Source organism: Varanus komodoensis, unplaced genomic scaffold (genome assembly GCF_004798865.1).
Source record: "Varanus komodoensis strain SLA01 unplaced genomic scaffold, ASM479886v1 scaffold10, whole genome shotgun sequence".
NCBI lineage: Eukaryota > Metazoa > Chordata > Lepidosauria > Squamata > Varanidae > Varanus > Varanus komodoensis.
The window spans coordinates 24,682,669-24,703,842 of record NW_025335269.1 but is presented as its reverse complement, the minus strand read 5'-3'; the positions used below and the strand labels follow the sequence as shown (position 1 = coordinate 24,703,842).

The 21,174-nt window shown below is 39.0% G+C and overlaps 1 protein-coding gene across 7 annotated transcripts in view; it reads left to right on the top strand.

Annotated features, from left to right (window-relative positions):
* Window positions 1-21,174, top strand: part of RBMS3 (RNA binding motif single stranded interacting protein 3) — a 515,412-nt gene that overhangs the window by 460,511 nt on the left and 33,727 nt on the right. For all 7 annotated transcript variants that reach the window (XR_006413486.1, XR_006413484.1, XM_044417609.1 and 4 more), the window contains one exon: window positions 15,514-15,624. Coding sequence is in view for 5 of the 7 variants with exons in the window: in XM_044417609.1 (XP_044273544.1) it covers window positions 15,514-15,624 (111 nt within the window). In the remaining 2 variants the exon portion in view is untranslated. The remainder of the gene's footprint in view (window positions 1-15,513; window positions 15,625-21,174) is intronic.

Here is a 21,174-nt window from a genome sequence, read left to right as displayed (position 1 = left end):
ACAGAATTTTGTTTGGGGCTGCTGCATTTAGAAGCCGGTTCTTGTTCTTCAGCTACTTGTGGATAATAATAAAAAATATCAATAGTATGTGTCTCAGGACTAAACAAACATGCTAAACGCAAAAAGTGGGAGAGATTACCTAAAACAGATCAATCAGAGGTAGATGCACGTTGGTTATTACAGATCGATCAATCATGGGCTTTTTGACAGTTTCTGAGTGGCACAATACTCATTGCAATATTGTGTAGTCTGCAAGCTCAGCTATGGTGAAGGTCCAAATAGAATGCCTGAGATACATATTTAGAGATGTTTTAATGCATTTGCTGGCAAAAATAAAGTTAGGGTTTCATAGGAAACTTATATTTCAGAATATATAATCTATAGTGGTTTACCCTGGCCCTTTCATTGCTGTATTTGAATAAAATTACTCAACTAGTAGCTGAAACTATTTAGATAATAATGATCATCATAGTTCAGTGAGATCAGTGGGGACTTATGTTTTGCTGTTGCCAATACAAAATAGCTTTTATCATGTTAGATATGGGTAGATTGTCCATGACTGTCTTTGGATTGAATTATGAGTACTTTCCATTTTCACCACAACACTTAGGGAAAGTTAGAGTGAGGGGAAGCTCCAACCCAAGTTATTTGATATTTTTGGAGAGTCTGCCCCTTGCCTGTCTTTCTCCTCCTTGGTCATTAGGCCACCGCTCCCTGCAAGCACCTCCATTTTCAGACTTTGAAAGCACTCTCCCTTCCATATGGCAAGCAGAAGCTGTGATGGCAAAAGTAGAGCAGAAAAGAAGGCTTCTTTTCCTCTGATCTGTTTTCCAAGGAAGTGGTAAGATCTGACATACTGTGAGAGGCACAGTTCTTTCAGAGACCCTGCAATTATAAGCTCCTAACAGAAGGCCCATCTGATGGATTCTCTTAAGTCCTAGAAGTACACTCAAAAATGGGGACCACTGATTTTTAAACTGAAATTGATTTAAGAGCATATAACAGAACATTTAAAATACAAGAAGCTTGGGAATACATGCAAAATGTTCCTTCCTTATCTATTCCGCAACTGATCTATAACCTTGCCTTTTGATACCAGGGTGTAAGAGGGACATATCTTTTTCAAGCAATCTTAACTCCCATCATAGTATTAAACTTCTTTCACCTCAAATACCATTTCTGTACTTTTGCACTTTCAGCTCATCCCCTTTTCATATATTGGAAATATAGCAAAGTGTACCCTTTACCTGCCATTTGATTCCTTCATTCTGCTGCATCATTGAAGAAGTGCACCAACAATTTCCCTCTCCATACTTTTTGAAAAAGGTCCCTCAAAACTAGGATCCTTCTTTTACAATTTTTTTTCCAGTTTTCATCTTCTCATGGTAAACACACAAGAGTTCAAATTTGGACTTTCCCCAGATTTCATAAGGAAAGATTCATATGCATTTAGCTTAAACAAACAGAGAGTACATCCAAAAAAATGGCATTAGTCAAACAAACTATGGAACATGTGAGTTCTATTAGATCATGATCTTTTCTTTTGTACATGAATTCATGTGGAATGATTCTTTTCTGTTCTCATTACATATACCCACTATTTATAGTACCTATATAAGAAAAAATGTATGTCACTTGCTTAAGAAAATATAGATGTGGATATTCTGGTATGGAATATTAATATGTGTAGGAATCATGTTATATATCTGCTAATTATCCATAGGCAATGCAGATAACAAAACAAGATTACATGATGATTCTACTTGGTTGGAAGATTATGTTGCTCAACAATTAAATGCAAGAAGAGTGCAATCCACTTGCTTTTGCTTCCAGTGCACATAAGCTTCTGAATGTGACCTGATTTTGATTATAATGACTGTGTTCAGACATCTAGATAAAGTTGGGATGCTGATAGGATTTAGTGTGGGTCCTTGGCCTTAGTCTCCTCCCTTTGCCCCTGACTTGCTAAGGTTTCTTTCTTACCTCATGGAAGGCAACCAGTGTAGTTCTTTCCATGCAAGGGAGGAGGGACAGGGTCATAAGCCATCAAGTTCTAGTTGCTGTGCTGGAGTGCCAACTGGAATTAGGGCACTTCTGGGACCCCAGTCTCCTGCCTATCCTGTCCTCTATCATGCCCCGCCCCCCAGCAACACCTAGCTGCTTCCTTAGGGTGTCAGCTGTCTATGAGAGAATGGGGTGAGGGCTTGACCTGCAGAATCTGAGCACCAAGGTCAAAGGAACTCAGTGCTTGGACTCAGGAAAACCCTCTACCAGAGAATGTTGGGAGACCATAGGATTGTGCCCGAAAAGAACTATCTTCCTTTGGAAATGAGACAGACTTTGAAATAACTTAATTTTCTCTACCCAGTCATTTGTTTATAATAGAGAAAAATATACAACAATCATTCTGCCTTTGTTTCAACATACCAGGAAAACAGAATAGTTTTTCTTCAAAGTTTAAGTAAAACATAATATAGCTTAAATATTCAGACATCTGTGGGGGACAGAAGAACATCCACTCTGCTTTCTTGAAAAATTGCTTCCCATGAGAGTAAATTTGAATATTGGAAATCATATGCTACTTAAGTGTTGCACAAGACAGCAGAGCTTCCCATCGCTCTTTATGTCAGAACTAATGAAGGAAGAGACATTTCCTTCATTTTTAAAAATATTTGCAGTCCATGGGGGCAAGCCTGTTAAAAACCCAAAGAATTTAAAAATCTGATTATGATTGTGGCATTGGGGTTCTTGAGCAGAGGCCGTAAGGGTGCAGTGCTAAGCATGTTTAGACAGGAAGGAAATCTTACAAATTCATGCCGATTGGGTAGGGGTGTATGCAAGAATTGTGTCTAAACATGCATAAGATTGTTCTATTACACTGTAGTCCTATGTACGTCTATTTAGAAGTACGTTCAGTGAACATGTATAGAATTGTATCCAAAGGGCACAAACCTATGCAGGTTGAGACAAAAATAACTCTTACAATTCCCAGCATCTTCTGTCCAGCCTTGCTGACTGGGAAATTCTGGAAATCATAGAACTTATTTCTGTAGGATTGCACCTTAAATATGATTAAAGTAGTTCTTTGGTTGCTCTGTGTTTGTAGGCATTTGCATACGGGATATATGTATCATTTAGCAAAGAACATGATAGGCAGTTTCATCCAAACCTCTTTGAGGACTGTCTGTCCATAGTCAATAATATGGTTTGTCATGTAGTTTTCAGTAAAGCATAATTTCATAGATTAGATCATTTACACCTACTTTTCATCTTCTCTTTCAAATAGGAGTTTCTGGAACTTCCACTCTGGGGAATGTTCTCCTGTAGGGTCAAGAGCCTTATCCCTTGTCTGTAAATAACTCTGGTTTTTAACCTTGTCAGTTCTGGTGGTGGCTGAAAATGATCTTTCAAAGTATCAACACGTAGGCATGCACAGACACACATCAGGATTTTTGAGGAATTTAATCTCTCTGAATTCTGAAATGGAGTAAATAGCACCTCCCAGAATTTAGCTACCCATTTTTGCCCAAATGTTCTATCACAATACTTGGCTTGACTAAACAAAAAAATCAGGTTCAATTTCTAAAAAATACATTTTGAGAGAAATAGAAATGCATGGGGGAAAAGAAAATGCATTAAAATGCTAACTAAATATGGATATAGATGAATTATCATGGGGTTTTCTTTTTTTAAAATAATCACAGATTAAAATAGAAACGGGATTGAAGAGACTAACCAGTTTACCCACCAGTTCACCCACTGCTATATGTATGTCATAGCTATGTAAACTATATATGCAAACAGCACAAAGCAGTGGAACAAAACATTGTTTCGTTCAAGGACATATTGCTGTGGTTCAGGAAGGCTGTTAATTATATGATTCTAGAGCCATCTATGTACCTGAGAACTCATCCTAGCAGTGGAGGAAATTATCAACACGCAGGTGATTTCAAAGCAGTGAGAGCAGAGTCTCCTGGCCAATGAAGGAGCAAAAACTTGGACTTGAGCAAGGCAAGATCTAGGACCAGGAATGGAGCCACTGAGTGGTAGATTCCTTAAGTATCATACACAACATTTGAAAGTGTTAGCACTTCCTTTTTTGATGTAGGTCAAAAGAGCATTAGCATAATCCGTCAGAAAGCCAGCTAGTAGCTATTTTTGATGGGTGGAAATCAAATTAATCAAGAAATTTTTTTTCATTTGATGTGTTCATTAACTGTGCAAGTTGAAGCAACAATGGCTATTTTGCATATGGATCTATTGCTTTCTTAAATTTACATTCCTTTGAAATCAGGGGATGAGCTCTGCAGGGACTACTACTCAGCAGGTGAGCTCTGCAGGGACCACTACTCAGCAGTTAAGCAGTCTTTTAAATAAACAAACATCCTTTACTTTGGTAGTCCTGATTAATGAGCATAATCAGCAGGGCTATTCTCATTGCAAATAATTGTATTCACCTCCCATCTATGTACGCAATTCCTGATCCAAATCTTGGTGATTAAAAAGAATTCAAAACTCACCCATTGTAAATCAACAAACGAGGGTGACTGCAGCAGTGGCATGGGCTGCTTTGTGGTTTTTATGTCTGAACTGCTCTAAAGCTGAAATGACTTTCCCTATTTCACATATGAGTAACACTTATGAATGTTCCTATCCCATCATGACTTCTTGCGCATCTTAATACAGCAGCACTCTTTACAATGAATCCTAAGATGAAGACTGCACAAACCATTTCTTTACTATATTTATATCTTGCCCTTTTTCCTGCGAGGAATGTGAGCTGACTTGAATAATTTTTCTGTTCAAAACAAACCTGGGAAGTAGGTTAGGCTGAGAATCAGTGACTAGCTCAAAGTCCCCTAATGAGGTTCATGGCTGAGTGGGGACTAGAACCTGAATCACCTGATCCCTGTGTCTCTTACTGTTTCTTGGAACAATCATCGCTAGCTACTTTCACATTACAACTGTACTAGATGCACATTTCCTACTCTTGGATGCACATTTTAGCATGGTGAAGGCGTTTAAGAATGTCAGAGAAGCCATGAACAATGTCACAAGAAGACCAAACTCTCCCACTAGGCAAACAGGGTCACCTGAAGAGGAATACCCAAAGCTGAGACACCATACTAAGATGCATGCATTCACCCTTGTCAAGAGTAATGGTCACATCAGCAGAAGGGAATGGAGCTCTCTAATGTTGATGCAGTGGAGAAACCTCTGAAGAGCAACTGCAGAGGTTGTAGTGATAGCTGAAGGTGACACTGGCAGAAGATCTTTCACAGACAATGGCACTGATGCTCGAGCTAACTCTGGCTAGCACTATGCAGAAGCCGAAAAGTCCAGTGGTCGACAGTCACAGAGGCAAAAGGAATGTCCAATAAAAGTGGAACATGGAATGTAAGAAGTATGAATGAAGGCAAACTGGCAACTATAGAGCATGAAACTGAATAGTTATGCATTGCAGTGCTTGGTGTGGGTGAACTAAATGGGACATTTACAGTCAAACACAAAGCATTCTACTCTGGAAATGACAAACTCATAAGAAAGGGTTGAGGCTAATTTTGGGGCAAGACGTAGCACAATTGGCACAATAGCACGTAGCACAATAACTCAGAGAGAATCTGTCCTACCAAGTGAACTATCTTGGCATTTTGGTTTGCTTTCCTACATCTAAGACCCAAAATCTACACATAGTGCTTCATAGTGTTATTGAACTGAAGAGGTATCAGATTACGGTATTTCATAGGACTCCAAATCTAGTCTTGTAAGGTATGTATTTGAATTTTTCTCAAAGCCTTTGGCCAAAAGCAATGCATGCTTGACTGATGACCCTAATCTCAAATTAATAACCTGCCTAGTCAGGTTGGTTGCAAAAGGGAATTTATTTATAATGCAGTAGAGTAATGTAGTTCAAGATAATATGCAACATTACACATTATTTTCCTTTTGTCAACGCTAAGCATAATGGTAGCTTAAAATTTAATTTTAAAAGGCATGCAGTTCAACAATTGTTAAATCAATTTACAGAAATAGGAATTGAGGGCTCTTTTTGCATAAAGGTAGCTTGGTACCCTTTGGTGTGTGCTTGCCCCAGAAACTGCCAACATTTCATTATTTTTGACACATTAATTTGTTCTGCTTGTAAGGATGTTGGCATTATGGTGTACCATGTTGCATGCCAAGCATGTGTTCCAATTTGAAAGGGCACAATAGGGAAATATGTCATTAGAAATCTGTGTAAAATGCAGCTGTCTGGGTTCTTGCTTATCCATTAGTGGTAGATTCATGCAGTTTTAATAGTGGAAGGCTTTCCATGGATGTTCCAGTCAAAAGTCTGTCCTAAAGCAAATAAAATGCAGCTACTATTACTGTGTCTCTTCTTCTGTTCCTGCTGCTGCAAATATTAAAACTTCAGCATGAGATTTATAGCACATGTAAAAATGTGCAAATCAGAGTTTTTCTTAGAAATGGAAGTCTACATATCCCTCCACCGCCACCCTAACTTAGTCTACTTCCTTTGTTCAAATTAGAAGTTTTCAGGAAATGTGTTGAACCCAGATCAGCAAGATTTCCCTGTTTCAGTGGACTTCAAGCTGATGTGCTTTAGTAGCATGAAATGTGCCCTCTTAACATTGCACCCACTGCATCTTCCTGTCATCAGAATCCATGGTCTGCCTTCCCTAAGTACCTTTGTACTGAATATATTAATCACATACCCTTTCAATATTTTAAATGCCCAGTTGCCCCACATTTAATGCTGTTCTTTGCAATCCATACAATTTGACTATGTTCATGACTTGGTATTTTAGGTATTTTATCATATCTCAAAAACTGCTTTGAATCTTTTTAAAGGGGGGCGGGGTGTTCATCCCAAACCTTTCACAGATTGAAAGGTTGTATGAGTGACTGGTAGGATTGTATCAAATAGCCTCTTCTCAATAGGTGCATCAGCCATATATCCCACCAGCCATATGTCCGCTGTTTCGTTCTTCAGCTGCTTCCATCTGCATTTCATTTCTTTCACATTGTCAGTTGCTTTTTTCAGTTTAAGGTTCCAGACATTTTAACTCATTTATCTTCCATGGTCTCATTACAACACCAGTCAGCCTAGTCTTAAGGCTGTTTAACAGTATGTCATTCTCAGACGTTTTCATTGGTTTGTGTACGGCTGCTATCTTGGTTTGTGAGAATGAAGGTAGTTTGGCAACTTCACACTAACTAATAAAGTCACATTCTTTCAAGCATGTAGGACAGGAATGAGAAACTTCTGGTCTACAGACCCAATCCAAGGATTTTCCATCAAGTCAAAGAAGCCCTAAGCCTCTTCCCTTCTCCCATTGCTGCAGAAAGGCAAGGGACAGGAAATCCTGTTTTCCAGTGTTAGATAACTGTTGAGAGTAGAAAACCCAGCTCTTATCTGTGAAACAGCTATAACTAAGTTTTCTTCTGCCAGTAATAGGAAGGAGTGAGCAGTATGGAGACTGCTCTAACACTGCATTTGATTGGTTCCACTGAATCTCCTAAGTTGTACAAGTTATGGACCCTTCATATAAGTCTGGGAAAATAAGTCTGCATAAACACCTTCAATCTGTAATTTAATCTCACCTTTTCTCTTGATCATAGATTTGCAGCCCAGACTAGACCTCCTTGATTATGGATGTTTGAGAATTTGATTTTAGTTCATAAGTAATCCAGACTTGCCCTGTTCAGGAGGACAATTTTCCAAAAAAAAAAAAAAAAAAAACAACTGCACATTCATTAGTTTACAGACTTATTCAAAAGAAGTGTTCTTTTTAACGTGCCTCTTGAAATGGACATTTAAAAACTTCAATTCTCATGTTTTGGTTGATGTTTTGGAAAAATGTGCTCTATCTCCATTCAGATATGCTCTATCCCCATTCAAATATGTATTTTTCCCATTCAAATAAACCAAAACGACAAAATCTGATTGCAAATGAAACTGATGCAAGATGAATTCTTTGAAGTAAAGTTCAAAGAATCTGGTGAGCTCAAACATCCTGAATTCTCCAACCTATACACCAGACTTGAGATGGTTGAAAAATTTCTGCCTACTTGAAAATAATGAAAATGTGTCCTGTTTGTACCCTCTGTATGTGACAGCTGACTACAAGCAGGAACATAATTCCCAGGTAACATTCACACGTTTCCAAACTTACATTCGTGTTCAAATCTGCACATAAGTGTGCACTTCCAGAAATGTCTACTTGTGCATTTCGTACCCATCCTCATCAACTTTTCCCCATTTTAGCAGATGGCAGTGGGGGAAGAGGATGAAGATTTTATTTCAAGTGGGAAAAATGAACACATTACCTGATTTAAAGAAAAGACACAGTCAGGAAAACAAAGGAGCTCATCCCTACTAAGGACCTTTAGGTCAAGCACTCTTCCCATCCACCCACCAACTATACTTCATCCTCAGACTTTAATTATTTTCTGTGCTACTAGCAACACCTGGCTACCTTAATAATAGAGCGGGATTTTTCACATTAAAAACAAACAAACAGGTAGCATCATTTTTAGAACCATGCAACTGGAATAGTATTCTTTACAAAGACTAGTAATTGAAAAGATTATTGTTTGGAGGGGGTTGAAACTATCGTCTTTTTTTTTTAATTTCTCTCGGTCTTTGCATATTTATGGAATGAGAAGCACTGGTATATTGACTGAAAACGTGTTTGAAAAAGTTATCCTCGGCTACACATAGTGAACATGTTAAGTAAGAAGAGTCGCTTAGCAGGAGTTAATCATTCAGTTTGGGAGACATTTATCACTATTTCTGTGTCAGTGCAGCATGTGCTTAGCAGTACCCTTCAATAAGATTAAAGAACATTGAAGAGTATTCTCTGTATTTTGCAAGCTAAGTAAGCTGTAGCATTTGAAGAAATAGGGCTGAAAAATGTGTTTGCCTTCCCCATTATATAATTTCAGAGAACAGATAATAACTGTTCCAGACAAATTATATTTCCATTAATATGACAGGAACCATTAACATAAAACTCTTCTTCAGCTAAATCAGTGGGATAGTATGGGATTTGACAAGCACATTTTGAGATATGCATTGGAGGGATCATGTCATGACAAACAAGCAGCGTTCAAGCAGCATCCCCTTAATTGCTCATAAGTGTTTACTTGTACAATCACATAGCCCGCAAACGGTAACACATTGATACAGCGCTATTTCTCTCCTTTAAACTGTCACACCCCCTTAATTCATCCCTCTGTGAGCCATGCATTGATGACATGGGAAAGTAGAACTAGAGCTGGACAAATCGACCTATAGCCAGTCCATGCCAGTTGTGGATATATTTAGTGAGGAGTTGATTTCATCCCATTTTTGCATGATGCTGTGATTTTTTAAAAAATGCATGAACATTCACTTTTCTTTCTGCATGGACCTTTCTCCAGCATATTCTTTCCCTATTTTTGGTATGTAATTTTTAGCTGAGAGCTGCACTGAAAAATTCAGAGAAGTGTGAAATCTGAAGGATAACTATGTTTTCATCCTCATATTCTGGGAAGTGCAAATTGGATCACTTTGCTTTAAAATGCAGGCCAGGCATTTATCAAATGGTTAACACTGTGTGGAAATGGTCACCTGTAGCATCTGATCATGGTCCGAGAAGCAGTTTTCCAGTGAGATCTAGGAAAAGTGCTAACATTTCTCTCAGGAGATAAACTCTTTTCAAAGTTGCATGCTCACCATTACAACCTGGGAAATGGACATAAGTGTTCACTACCAGCCTCTTTTGCAAACATTGTAAGACATGTTGATGCCCAAGTGTCGTTTTTTACATTGAGTTTGGTTCAAATTCCTATTCCTCTAGGCCATTGTCAGTCTTAAACCCATTAAAGTATTATTATTTGATGAATTTGGCAGAGGATGCTGTAGACTCCTGAGGTTTTATATATTTTAACAGTTTGAATTTCAAAAGGAAAATAACCTTTTTTATTCCACAATCAATAAGTTTGCTAAGCATTAATAACATTCTCAAGTAAAAAGTAGGATCTGTCTTTCAAGCCAGTGGAGGATACATCTCTCAGGTGCCTGAAAATCTGAGTTTTCACATATTTGTGTTCTCATATTACTCATTAAGGTGAAGAGACACCTTATTATTGTAAAGGATTATTACTCAGTAAGGTGAAGAGACATGTATGGTAAGGCAGGAGTGGGCAACTTTGGATGCCTCTTCCCTTACTCCACCAGGGAGCATCCCTGCTGTCAAAATCACCAGTACTGAATTGCTCGCTGATGAATTTTGGTGGGAATTTGGCTGCAAAAAAGGACACAATTTCACTTTAGAACAAGGCATGCTGGGATTTTAATGCTGAATTGCACCGTTCCTGGCAATTTGTCCATATGATGACAATTTAGGAACATCAGGGGCCAAAGAGAAGGAGGGAGCCACATAACAGCATGGGCGATGTCTTGCTCAGACATCTTCCAAAGGAATGGACTATCTTCTAAAGAAGCTAGACAGGAAGTCTGAAAAGAACAAGAATGCCCACTGAAAAGACCATTCTTCCACTAAAGGAATCTGATTTCTTTAAAGCAGTGATGACCCTTAAGAAATCTTGTAGTGGGGAGAAGGAGATTAATGATGTAAGATGTCCACTCTCCAGGCCATCAATGCTACTGCTGTTCCAGAAATCTTCCAGTTGTGCTCTTTGAAAGATCCATGCTGACATGGGGAGAACACCCCACATAAAGGGGAAGTCACCTGGCAATTATGCCCAGGTAGCACCAGTTATGTGGTCTGTATGTGGCAAGATTTCCCCTGGCAACTGGGTTTGCATCTCCCGCATTTTCTGAGTGGCAAAGGAGACAGATGTAAGCTCTGGAAAGCTGTTGTAAAATGTTTGCACCCCACAGTCCTGATGCTCACAGGTGGAGTAATTAAGAGTATAGTACCAGGAGTGGTAAAGAATGTGTAGGGGAAACAGTGGTACAGGAGCTTTTATTTCAGAAGTACACCACAACACTGGCTCGGATTTACAATATTCAATCACGCAGCATCCCTTGCTGCTCTCTGCCCTTGATGAGCTGTCTTCAGAATTTATGCTGTGCTGTAGTCATCAGTCTGCCACATCTGTAATCAAGCCAGGTTCCCACCTTTTTTTCCTTCCTTTTTTGTTTTTGTTTTTTGCAACAGAAATCTCAGGAAAGTGAGATGTCTCACTATCAATGGGAAACTGTGAAATTAATTCTTGGTGCCATCGCTGACAGCCAGATATTTCTCAGAACTGCATAGACCTTTAATTGATCAGTTGGATACAATGAAAGTGGTATATGTGTGCAGGCTCATTTTCCCCCTTTTCTATAAAAGGGGGAAAGTAAGATTAACTATTGCTGACACTTTTTGAGCAGAAGAGTGACTATTAGGGACAAGTGGGGGGAGTTTTATAGGTAGTCGGTATTTATGTGTAAAAAAAAAAATCAACAAATTGAGTGTAGCCTCGCAACACATCATGTGAAAAAATGCTTTGTTCTGTATCCAAATTGCTCTAATTTAATTTTTTTCCAAGCCATTTTTTAAAGCCAATATAGTAGAGTTCATTCTCAGGGTTACACGTTCCAAGACAATTAGGAGCTCACAATTCTAGAGACAGTTTGTATTCTCAGGCTACATTGTCCAAGGATATTACCATCTCCTTGAAATAAAGGACATTCCACGCTATTGCCTCAAATCTTGCAGCAGGAGGACTCATTTCTGAGAGAAGCGTATTTGAAGCAGCAGGGTTGTAGCTGGCAGTGAAAGCATCTCCAGGCAGAAAGTAACCAAAAAGAGAAGATCGTCATCTGGATTGGGAACAAAAAAAGGAAGCAGCGTTTAGAAAGAATGGCTTCTAGAGGTGCCAATTCAAAGAGCAGGCATCATCTAGGATTTATTTCTAGGCTCCATTTTGGTGATTGCTCCCCAAGAGAGCAATACTGTAAGCCACCTTTCTCCAACCTGATAAGGTGCACTTCAACCCCAATTATCCAGGCATGTCTGTCTTGAAAACACACATTCATCTGAAGTTATAACCCAAATTACCGTTAGTTCAAGCCCCAGAAAAGCAGGATGTCACACTGGGGTGGGAACAGGGGTAAGTTCCCCAAGCTGAACAGAATAACATCATTCCTACCTACTCTTGGAATGCCATATGAGAAGGAGCTAGAGAGGCAGCACAGGGGCTCTGGGGTGGCCACTTCCCCCACATGCCTGCTTCTTGGGGAAACATGTCTGGTTTCCACATAAGATCGAATGAGAAGCAGGACCTCATTAGCAAACCATAATATTTTGTAAGATACTGAAGATGAAACTTAAATACATTGGCCACCTAATGAGAAGGAAAGATTCACTGGAAAAGAGCCTAATGCTGGGAACAATTGACAACAAAAGAAGAAGGGGACGGCAGAAGATGAGGTGGCTAGATGGAGTCACTGGGGCAGTGGGTGTGAGCTTGTTGACTCCAGGGGATGGTGGAGGACAGGAGAGCCTGGAGGGATGCTGTCCATGTGGTTGTGATGGGTCGGGCACGAATTCACAACTAAACAAATACTTCATATGAATGACATTTGCACTGAGTACTTAGTATGAAGTCATCTTGGCAGGGAAAAAGGAAAGGAAGCAAAACTGTGATTGTGTTCATTTGGCAATATTAACAAAGTTGCATTTGGAGAACAATGCCATGACCCATTCACACTTCAGAGATTTCAGATTATACAGACAGGGCTTCAGGTAACCCTTCCTGCAATACATCCTTCCCAAACCTGCTGGTCCCCAGATGTGCAGATTACAACTATCATCAGTTCCAGCCAGCTTGGCCAGTGGTTAGAGTTGATGGGAGTTGTATCCACAATACCTGGAGAGAACTGGGTTAGAGAGATTCCTGTAATATGCAGCAAAAGTTATGATGTTCCCAAAGTGGTGCTATTTCTGTTGTTTTTCCTGTGGTTCTGAGCTGAATACTGAACAGACTCGACTTTCACAGAGAATTAGGCAACTGAGAAACGTTTAGGTGGAAGTAGAGTGAACACAAGTTATTTTTCTCTGGATCTAGTCTCATACTCTCCCCGATCCAATGCCAGAAAAGCAGGTTCATGCATTAATTGGGGCTATTTACACTAAAGGGAATGGGGACTTTGCATTAGCCTTCGTACAGAACTAATGTTGAATACATGAGCTCAGGCAAAGAAGAAGGCAAGATCTCAGACAAAATTTATAGAAGCAAACCCCTCTTTTCTATCTCCCTCCCTACACATGTCCATGGTTACTATAAAATGATAGATGTTTAGAGTGTGTATTTTGCCTAGTTCAGCCCATTATGGTGCTTCATCATCATCATAAACTAAGCATTTCTTCAAAGGGTTTAGGCCTTGCTTTTTCAGCCAGAAGGGCTTCCAAATCAGCTTCCATGTCCGTTAAAAACAAGACAGCCCCTGCCTGTAGTCAGACAGTCTAAAAAGCCATGACACAAAGAGGAAAAAGTGATGGGGAGGAGAAAGAAAAACAAGATTTCTCAGCGACAAATTCTTGATGTTATATACATCTTATAACCACCTGGGGCTATACTGCTGATATAATACTGTGATACTGATAATGCAGCTGGACATTGTTGGACTTCCTTTCATGGCCAGCTGGCACAGAGACAGATCAAAGAGAAGAGGGCCAAACGCTGTTTGTCTTTGAGCTGAGCCAGTGAAGGGGCTCTGCTTCTTATCTCCCTCTGGCTGGAATGGGTGCTGCATGAAAAGTTCTTGGGAAGGCAAAGTGTGATGGAGCATCTAAAAATATTTTTAACTGCAGCTTTCTTTAGTTTTAATACATTTCATACAGAATTTCGAAATAATGTTTCCCACGTTTTTAACTGCTTCATTATCTATCATTTTCTGTTCCTCTCTGTTTACCCAAGGTGATGCTTTGTTTACATTATCACTGTATGCTGGGGCCAGATTCTGTACTGCACACAGAGAAGTGCATTTATTCACAGATATTGTGAAGAGAAAGACAGAGACAATAAACAGAGAGTGACAGAGAAGCAGCAGGGGATGACTCTTAAAAGCTCCTCTCCCTCTCCCATACACACACTGGTTGTAGCCTACTGGGATGGGACATTACTGCAGGGTTGGAGGAAGGTACCTCCATCTGAAGTGAGAATGGACTAGCAAGATGTAGGTATTTTTGCCATATCTGCATCATGGCATGTAGGAAGAGATTGCTGGTATCTTAATTAGAGTAAATCTTATATAAGCTGGCAATATATCTGAATTAATTTTTCTCAGGACGCATCACAACTTGGCAGGTGATGCAGAAAACAGAGTAAGGGTGTGAACATTCTAAACTAACACTCTTAGGACAGGAAAACAAAGGGGGGGACTCTAATTGCTGTGCAGTTGTGCAGAAGTATGAGATTGATACCACTGTTGCTTGACTGGTAGATATGGCATCTGGTTTTAGCCTAACTGTATCTATAGGCAAAGTGTTCCACCCTAATTTAAAAAAAATAATAGTAATGTTTGAGCGTAGTGCCAAGGGATGCTAGGAGAGTCCCTGTTGATTCAGAAAAGAGATGGAACTACCTACACGTGGGTAGGTAGCTTATGAACATTTAATCATTATAAATCATCAATAAACATGTAGCCTAAATGTAAATTCAGAGTGCTTCCATGGTTGAATCTAGGGTTACTTCTATCCAATTGGTTTGCTATAAATATGATTAAGTTGGATTTAACATTACGTATTTCAATAACTGGTAACAAGTCACTAAATTTAAAAATGCTGTAAATGACCATTCATCTTTGTAACAGGTAAGCAACAACAGCAAACTGACTGCCTCTCTCAATTGTACCACTCAGAAACGGCATGTTTATACGAGAGTAACATGGGGCACATGAGATAACATTAAATGATATTATTTCATCTAGGATATTGCAAACATTGAAAAGCATTTTACCTTGCTTTGGTTTCACCTTTCTACATACGCTTGTTTGTCAGGAATAGGAAGCAAACTGAGATCTGCATTAAGACCTTCTTTATATAATAGTCTCATAAGAATTGCAGTTGTAGCAACCTTACACATCTGAAAGTAGTTGCTTTATAGTAGGTTCTAAAGAGGTAGCAATTTTCCTCCCGTCAACCTTCACATCTATGTAAAAAATTATTCCAAGTCAACTGCCATGTTGCCTTCTCACTTTAGCTGTTACAACACCTAGGGTTGAATTTGAAGAGTTGCATCTCTATTAATTAGAGGGATTTTGATGAGATGTTGTGGCAGAAAATTCAAATGGACTCCATTATGATTAAACTGCACATTAGACAACTGACTGCATTTTAGTAATGCCACAAAATCTGCCATCTGATGCAGCTGCCTTGTTTTGCTCTTGTCCTGACACAAGTGCTGGAAATGAATTTGATTTGTTTTCTATGGTAAGTTTTACAGTAGGTTGTCATTTAAAATTAAAATCTGTTATTAAAATAACATCATGATGGAAGTTATGTGTATTTATAGGGTGCTGTGTTAACACCAACAATGGACCACACAATGTCCATGCAGCCAGCAAGTATGATGGGGCCCCTGACGCAACAGATGAATCACCTTTCCTTGGGTACAACAGGAACGGTAAGCCTCAACAATGTGCTTTAAATTCTTGTTTTTAAATCCTGCATTCTTAGCTTTTACGTTCTCAAAGATTATTCTCCATCTAATCAAATAATTTTCAGTCCAGTCTTTATGATTAGAGCATTATCGCCACTAATTAATTGTTCTTTCTGTACCAATTTGTAATATATTTTAAATTTTGGTAAATATAGAACTAGCATATGAAAATGTACTTCTTGATGTGATTTTTATATCTATAATTAATATCTGCCATTGCTGATGTTGTTGTTGATGTCTTTGTCGTTATTAATTGCCCTCAGTTGGACGTGGCCCATAGAGAGGATGGTTTTGTAAAAAAAAAAAAAAACCACTGGAGAGGGTTTTTTTAAAAAAATCATACCATTTTCCTCATTTCCGGATTTCCAGTCCGAGATAGCATTGCATTCATTCTGCCTATAAAATGCTGAAAGTGTTACTCTAATACCCAGAAAGGACATTTCCAGGGTACTAATGTAGCCCTGTGATGCAGAAGTCTCTACTTATGCATTTATTACAAGGTATGATAAAAGATTTTATTACGAAGTGTATGCCCCTAGATAAGCATTTCACCACTGTGAGGCAGATGTACAAGTTACTTCTTAGACTACAAGTACAGAGAATAGCAACTCATTCACACAGCTGCTGTTGTCATATCCACATAATATGCATACTAAAGATCCTTACATATATGTATAAATCAGATACATTTTAATGAGTTGCTTCAGCAGAAAATCCAAATGCACCCCATTTGGGTAAACAGTAACTATGAAACTAAATACTTAACAATTCACCACCCTTTAATGATGCACCGAAATCTATCGGCTGAGGTGGCTGCTTCATTTTACATGTACCAAGATTCTGGTGATTGATAGGAATTTGCTTTCTGTTGTGTAAAACATTAATTAATGAAACAGGATGCAGGGCACAATCCCATTGGGATGCTCATGACCTTCCATATTCAGAGAACTGCAGGAATCCTATGATGAGCAGAAGCAGTGCTCTGGTGAAGCAATGAAACAGCTTATTTCAGCCTTCTAGCTGAAGAAGTTTGGAGCAGAAACTGGAAGGGAAGAAGGTTGAGTTGTTGTCAGAATACATCATGATGTGGTGGTGTCTTGGATAAGCAGTTTCCATGTTTCTTGCTGTACCAGTTGTGGGTGATGGAGGGAGATCGAAACATGGATCTCTAGCTCTGAAGTTAGAGCAGTTCCCTTGAGCTGGGAATCCCCCAAAAATACACAACTCTCAGAATACTGTCTAGAGGTTGTACGATTGTTGTGCCCCAGACCACAAATTACTTTATTTATATTTATACATTTTATACTTTCCATTGGTTAACAATTTCTAAACTTGTTAACAATGCAACAGATTAACACATAATGGTAAAGTAATAGCTAGTAATAGTGAAAGGCAGCATTTTTTAAAAAATAGCCTTACTTTCTCTTTGTAACCTACCATTTTTCCAGAATACTTGCCTGTGCTTACAGGTGAAGATACTTTTTCTTTAAAAAATCAAGCAAAAAGAAAAAGCAAAAGATTTCCCCTATTCCTAAAACACTGTTTTGGGAGAGTAGCTTTGATAGTCTATAATTTACTTTAAATTTAAATGCTTCATACCAGGAACTAAAAGAAACAGACTAGTCTGTGGTCATTCCTCATTTTTCTTCTTTTCATACTTGTATCTGAACAGTGATAAAAAAATGGCTAGCAAGCATCTATACAGGCATATGCTGGAGTTTTGTGGATTTATTCATCAGAGCGATGTTGTCTTTTAAAAAATGATCAAACTGTATAATTTTTATTACAAACAAAACATTGTAGTGAGTAACTTGAGCGCAAAAGTTAAAGGAAGTTGCTGCATTCCCATGTCATGGTAATCCACTCTGCAAGTAAGTTATGCAGTTGGGATGCTTGTGAAACAGCCCTTGGTCCTCCTAACAGACAGCTCAGCTTATCATGACTTGTTCTCCCCCTCCTTTCCACTCAGTCGTCCAGCTCACTGCAGCAAATACCCAAGTTTCCTTTGCTTGTGTCCCCCTCTCCGCTCTGATCATCTGATTACCCCTTTTCATTTACCCCTGGTCAGTCAGTCAGTCAGTCAGTCTGTCTGTCTGTGGCAGTGGCAGCTTCTGCTGCTCCTGCATTCTGAAACTTCAAAATTGCAAAATTTGCGTCTTCATTTTTCTTTTTTGGCCTCCAAAAAATGCACAACTGTGGTGGTGGTGGTGGTGGTGGTGGTTGTCTTTCACAAGTGCAAAATATGTGTATTCTTGCCTGGTTAATTTCCTTGTATATTTTACGTGGAATAGTGGGGATGTAATAGTGAATATTTAAGGAAATTAAGAAGGTAAGATTATATAAAGGCTAAGCTGAGTACAGTTACCAGCAATTGAAAATCTGTCAGTTGAAAACTACCAGTCAAGGGAGAACAACAGCAAGAGAAGCTGAAATGGGAGTGGGGAACAGTATCTCCCACTTAACAGTGGTGCTGTCTTCTCAGTTTTAAGTGTTAAGGTGGCCTTCTTCTGTACTCTTTGCATTTTCAGCACTTCTCAATGTCTCCAGCTACTCCAGAAAGGGGAGATATGAACATCCCTGCTTTTTGCAGTTCATTTTAAAAGCAGTTATAGCTGCAGTTGCTTCACTTCCCTGACAGTTCGATAGAACATCACAAATTTAATGGCTGGGAAGTAAATGAAAGGCACATTTGTGAAGTAGTTGCTCTAATGTATGTATGTAAATATGTATATATTACATTTATATACTGCCCCATAGCCCACAGGATCTCTGGGCAGTTTACATTTGTTCAATTATTATTATACTAGTTGCGGTAGGTACACAAGTTTCAATTCCACTTAATTCGAATTTGCATCTATTTCCCAGTCCAAAACAGATGCACAAATATTCTGAAAGTTTTAAAAATCTCCAAACCTTTATTGATGGCAGAATACGAGGGAATATGCAGGGCTCCTATGTCAGTAGTAATTATACCCTGCCACCATTGGGTTGCATACATGCCATCCTATTCGGGTACCTTCTGAGATATTGACTTGCATGAGTAAGTGCTTGGAAACAGAGTTGTGAAAAGTGGGGGAGACTATATATTCCTTTTCTGGACCAGCTGGAGACTTGGGGAAATGTTAAAAAGGTAGAGGGCACTGGAAAGCAATCCAACATTTAACACCAAGAAAATTGCATTGCTAAGTAGGATATATTGTCATCTCCCCATGCTTTTTTGGTGGACCTTCAAAATTTTGACTCTCCTTTCCCCCCCTAATGCTGGTGTTGTTCAGCTGACAACTTTGCACTTGGCCCCTGGCAACTGTGCACAACTTAGCCTATGCAGGCTCTTGCCTTGTCAGTAAAAATAATTGAAAAATCACAAACATGTTTGCACAATTTTCTGGATTGAAAAATGAATATATAAAAATAAAGTGAACCTGTTATAGTGGCTCTACTAGAACAAGCCATTGGTTGGCAGAGTGGTTCTAATTAAGGACATAATTCATATGGTTCAGTCTTGTTCATATAAGCTCAGCTTTCTCCTTTAAAATCTCTTAAATTGTCCAAGCTTGTCTGTGGCATATATTCAGTTATTTCACTGCATTTGTTCTTGCCCCCAGTGTTAATTTAACACAGTTTTCACTGAATTATATCTGAACATTGTTAGTTTGTGATATCAACATTCTGAAATGCTTGAAGAGGAAGCATTTGGTGAGGGGGGATTTCTTTTTATGTTCTCTGTTTGGTGTTTCAAAGTAAATGTTGCTGATAATTTTCTTTCCCACGTATCATCAAGTGTTGAGTTAAAGGAAAGAAGATTCCCCAGTAGGCTAAAATGTTTGATTTACATTTTCCATGCGCTGAGCTAACATGAACTCTTCTTATAATAAGTTGTGACCTTTTCTGGTATGCACCATGATCTTCCCCATATCCCAAGGACTTGCTGGTTCTATCATCTGTTTGTCTAATTTGATTTGTGCTTGGAAATGCACATCAGGGAGTACGTCCTCAACATTTTGAGGAAGTTTGAGGTTTAGGTTATTTTTATGTTACAAATACAGTATCCACAAACAGGAGTGGCATCAGGGATTGGCATAGTTGTACATCTGCCACATTCCACTACTGCCAGTCTCCCTCATTAGACAGCAAGAGTGCCAGTGAGGCATAACCTCTGCTCATCTGTTTCCCTGTGGGATGAGATGCCAGTTGGAAAAGGAGAAGCAGTGCCCACATAATCAAGGAGGACACACACAGAGAGAGCAGGGCCCACTGAACCCATCTTGCCTCATGGTACCCAAAACTGGAAATGTGTACTCTGTCCAATCATTAGTAAATAACGAGTCAACTACACGACAAGTTGTATTTTCAGATATCTACAACATAACTACTCACGAGCCCCCCAAAATCTTCCATAAGTGCAGAATACCGCTATCAAAATCTTGTTCAGTGCCTAGTGTTTGTTCATGTAATCCTTTTATGGATCCCTCACTTTGCTTGAAGCTAAGCAGGTTTGGGTCTGGCTACTGCCTGAGATTTCCTGTAGCCACCTTAGAAGAAAAGGGAAGGAAGGAAGGACGGAAGGAAGGAAGGAAGGAAGGAGTGTGTTGGTGGTACTGGTCTATTTCTGACTGCATTTTAAGGTGTTGGTATCACCTTTAAAGGCTTCACATCTTGGGATCAAGCTACTTGAGAGACCATGTCTTCTCATGTGAAGTGGCCCATGTTTAACGAGCTATGGATGAGCGGGGGGCAGGTGCTCCTGGCCACGTCACTGCCTATTGAAACACCTTTGCTGGCAGTGCTCAAGAGAGCTTTCTCTGTGGAAGCACCCTGCATGAGGAAGTTCCTGCCACAGAAAAAGAGGTATGCTAGGGGAACACATGAGGAGAAATGCATTGTATTATTTTAGCTTGTAAAAACTATACACCCTAGGAAAGATATGTACAGAAATATATATTAGGAGAAATGTGCACACAGTGTATATGAATGTTCATGTAGGGTTTTGGTTTGGCTTGGTTGGGGTTTTGTTTGTTTGTTTGTTTGTTTTTTGCCGGACTTGCAAAGTGATGCGAAAGTAAGAAATGGGCTTATTATTGGAAATATGAGAAACTCAGTGGAAATGAAATGGATAGGTTCACCTATCCATGTTCTTGCCTTGAAATCTGGATTATCTTCCTCTTTGTCCTGCTGGCATTTAAAAACATTTCTGTACCACTGGCTTTTGATTTTATCGCTGTTTAGATTTTGATAGCACCTGCTCTTTGGGATTGTTTTTATTCTGCTTTTAGCTTATGTATATTATTATTTTGCTGTTGTATTATATTTGAATAAATATAATTACTTTTATTTTGCATGCTTTTGTTAACTATTCCAAACGTTTCCATTTAGAGGTGTTAGTGTAGGTTATAAATCTTATTTTGACTAAATTGGTAATGTGTTCAATAAATAATTTTATTTCCTTTTTGCAAATGCTCATGAACATTTTACATTATACTGTATATATACTAAGTAGAGTTAAATCATGAAGCT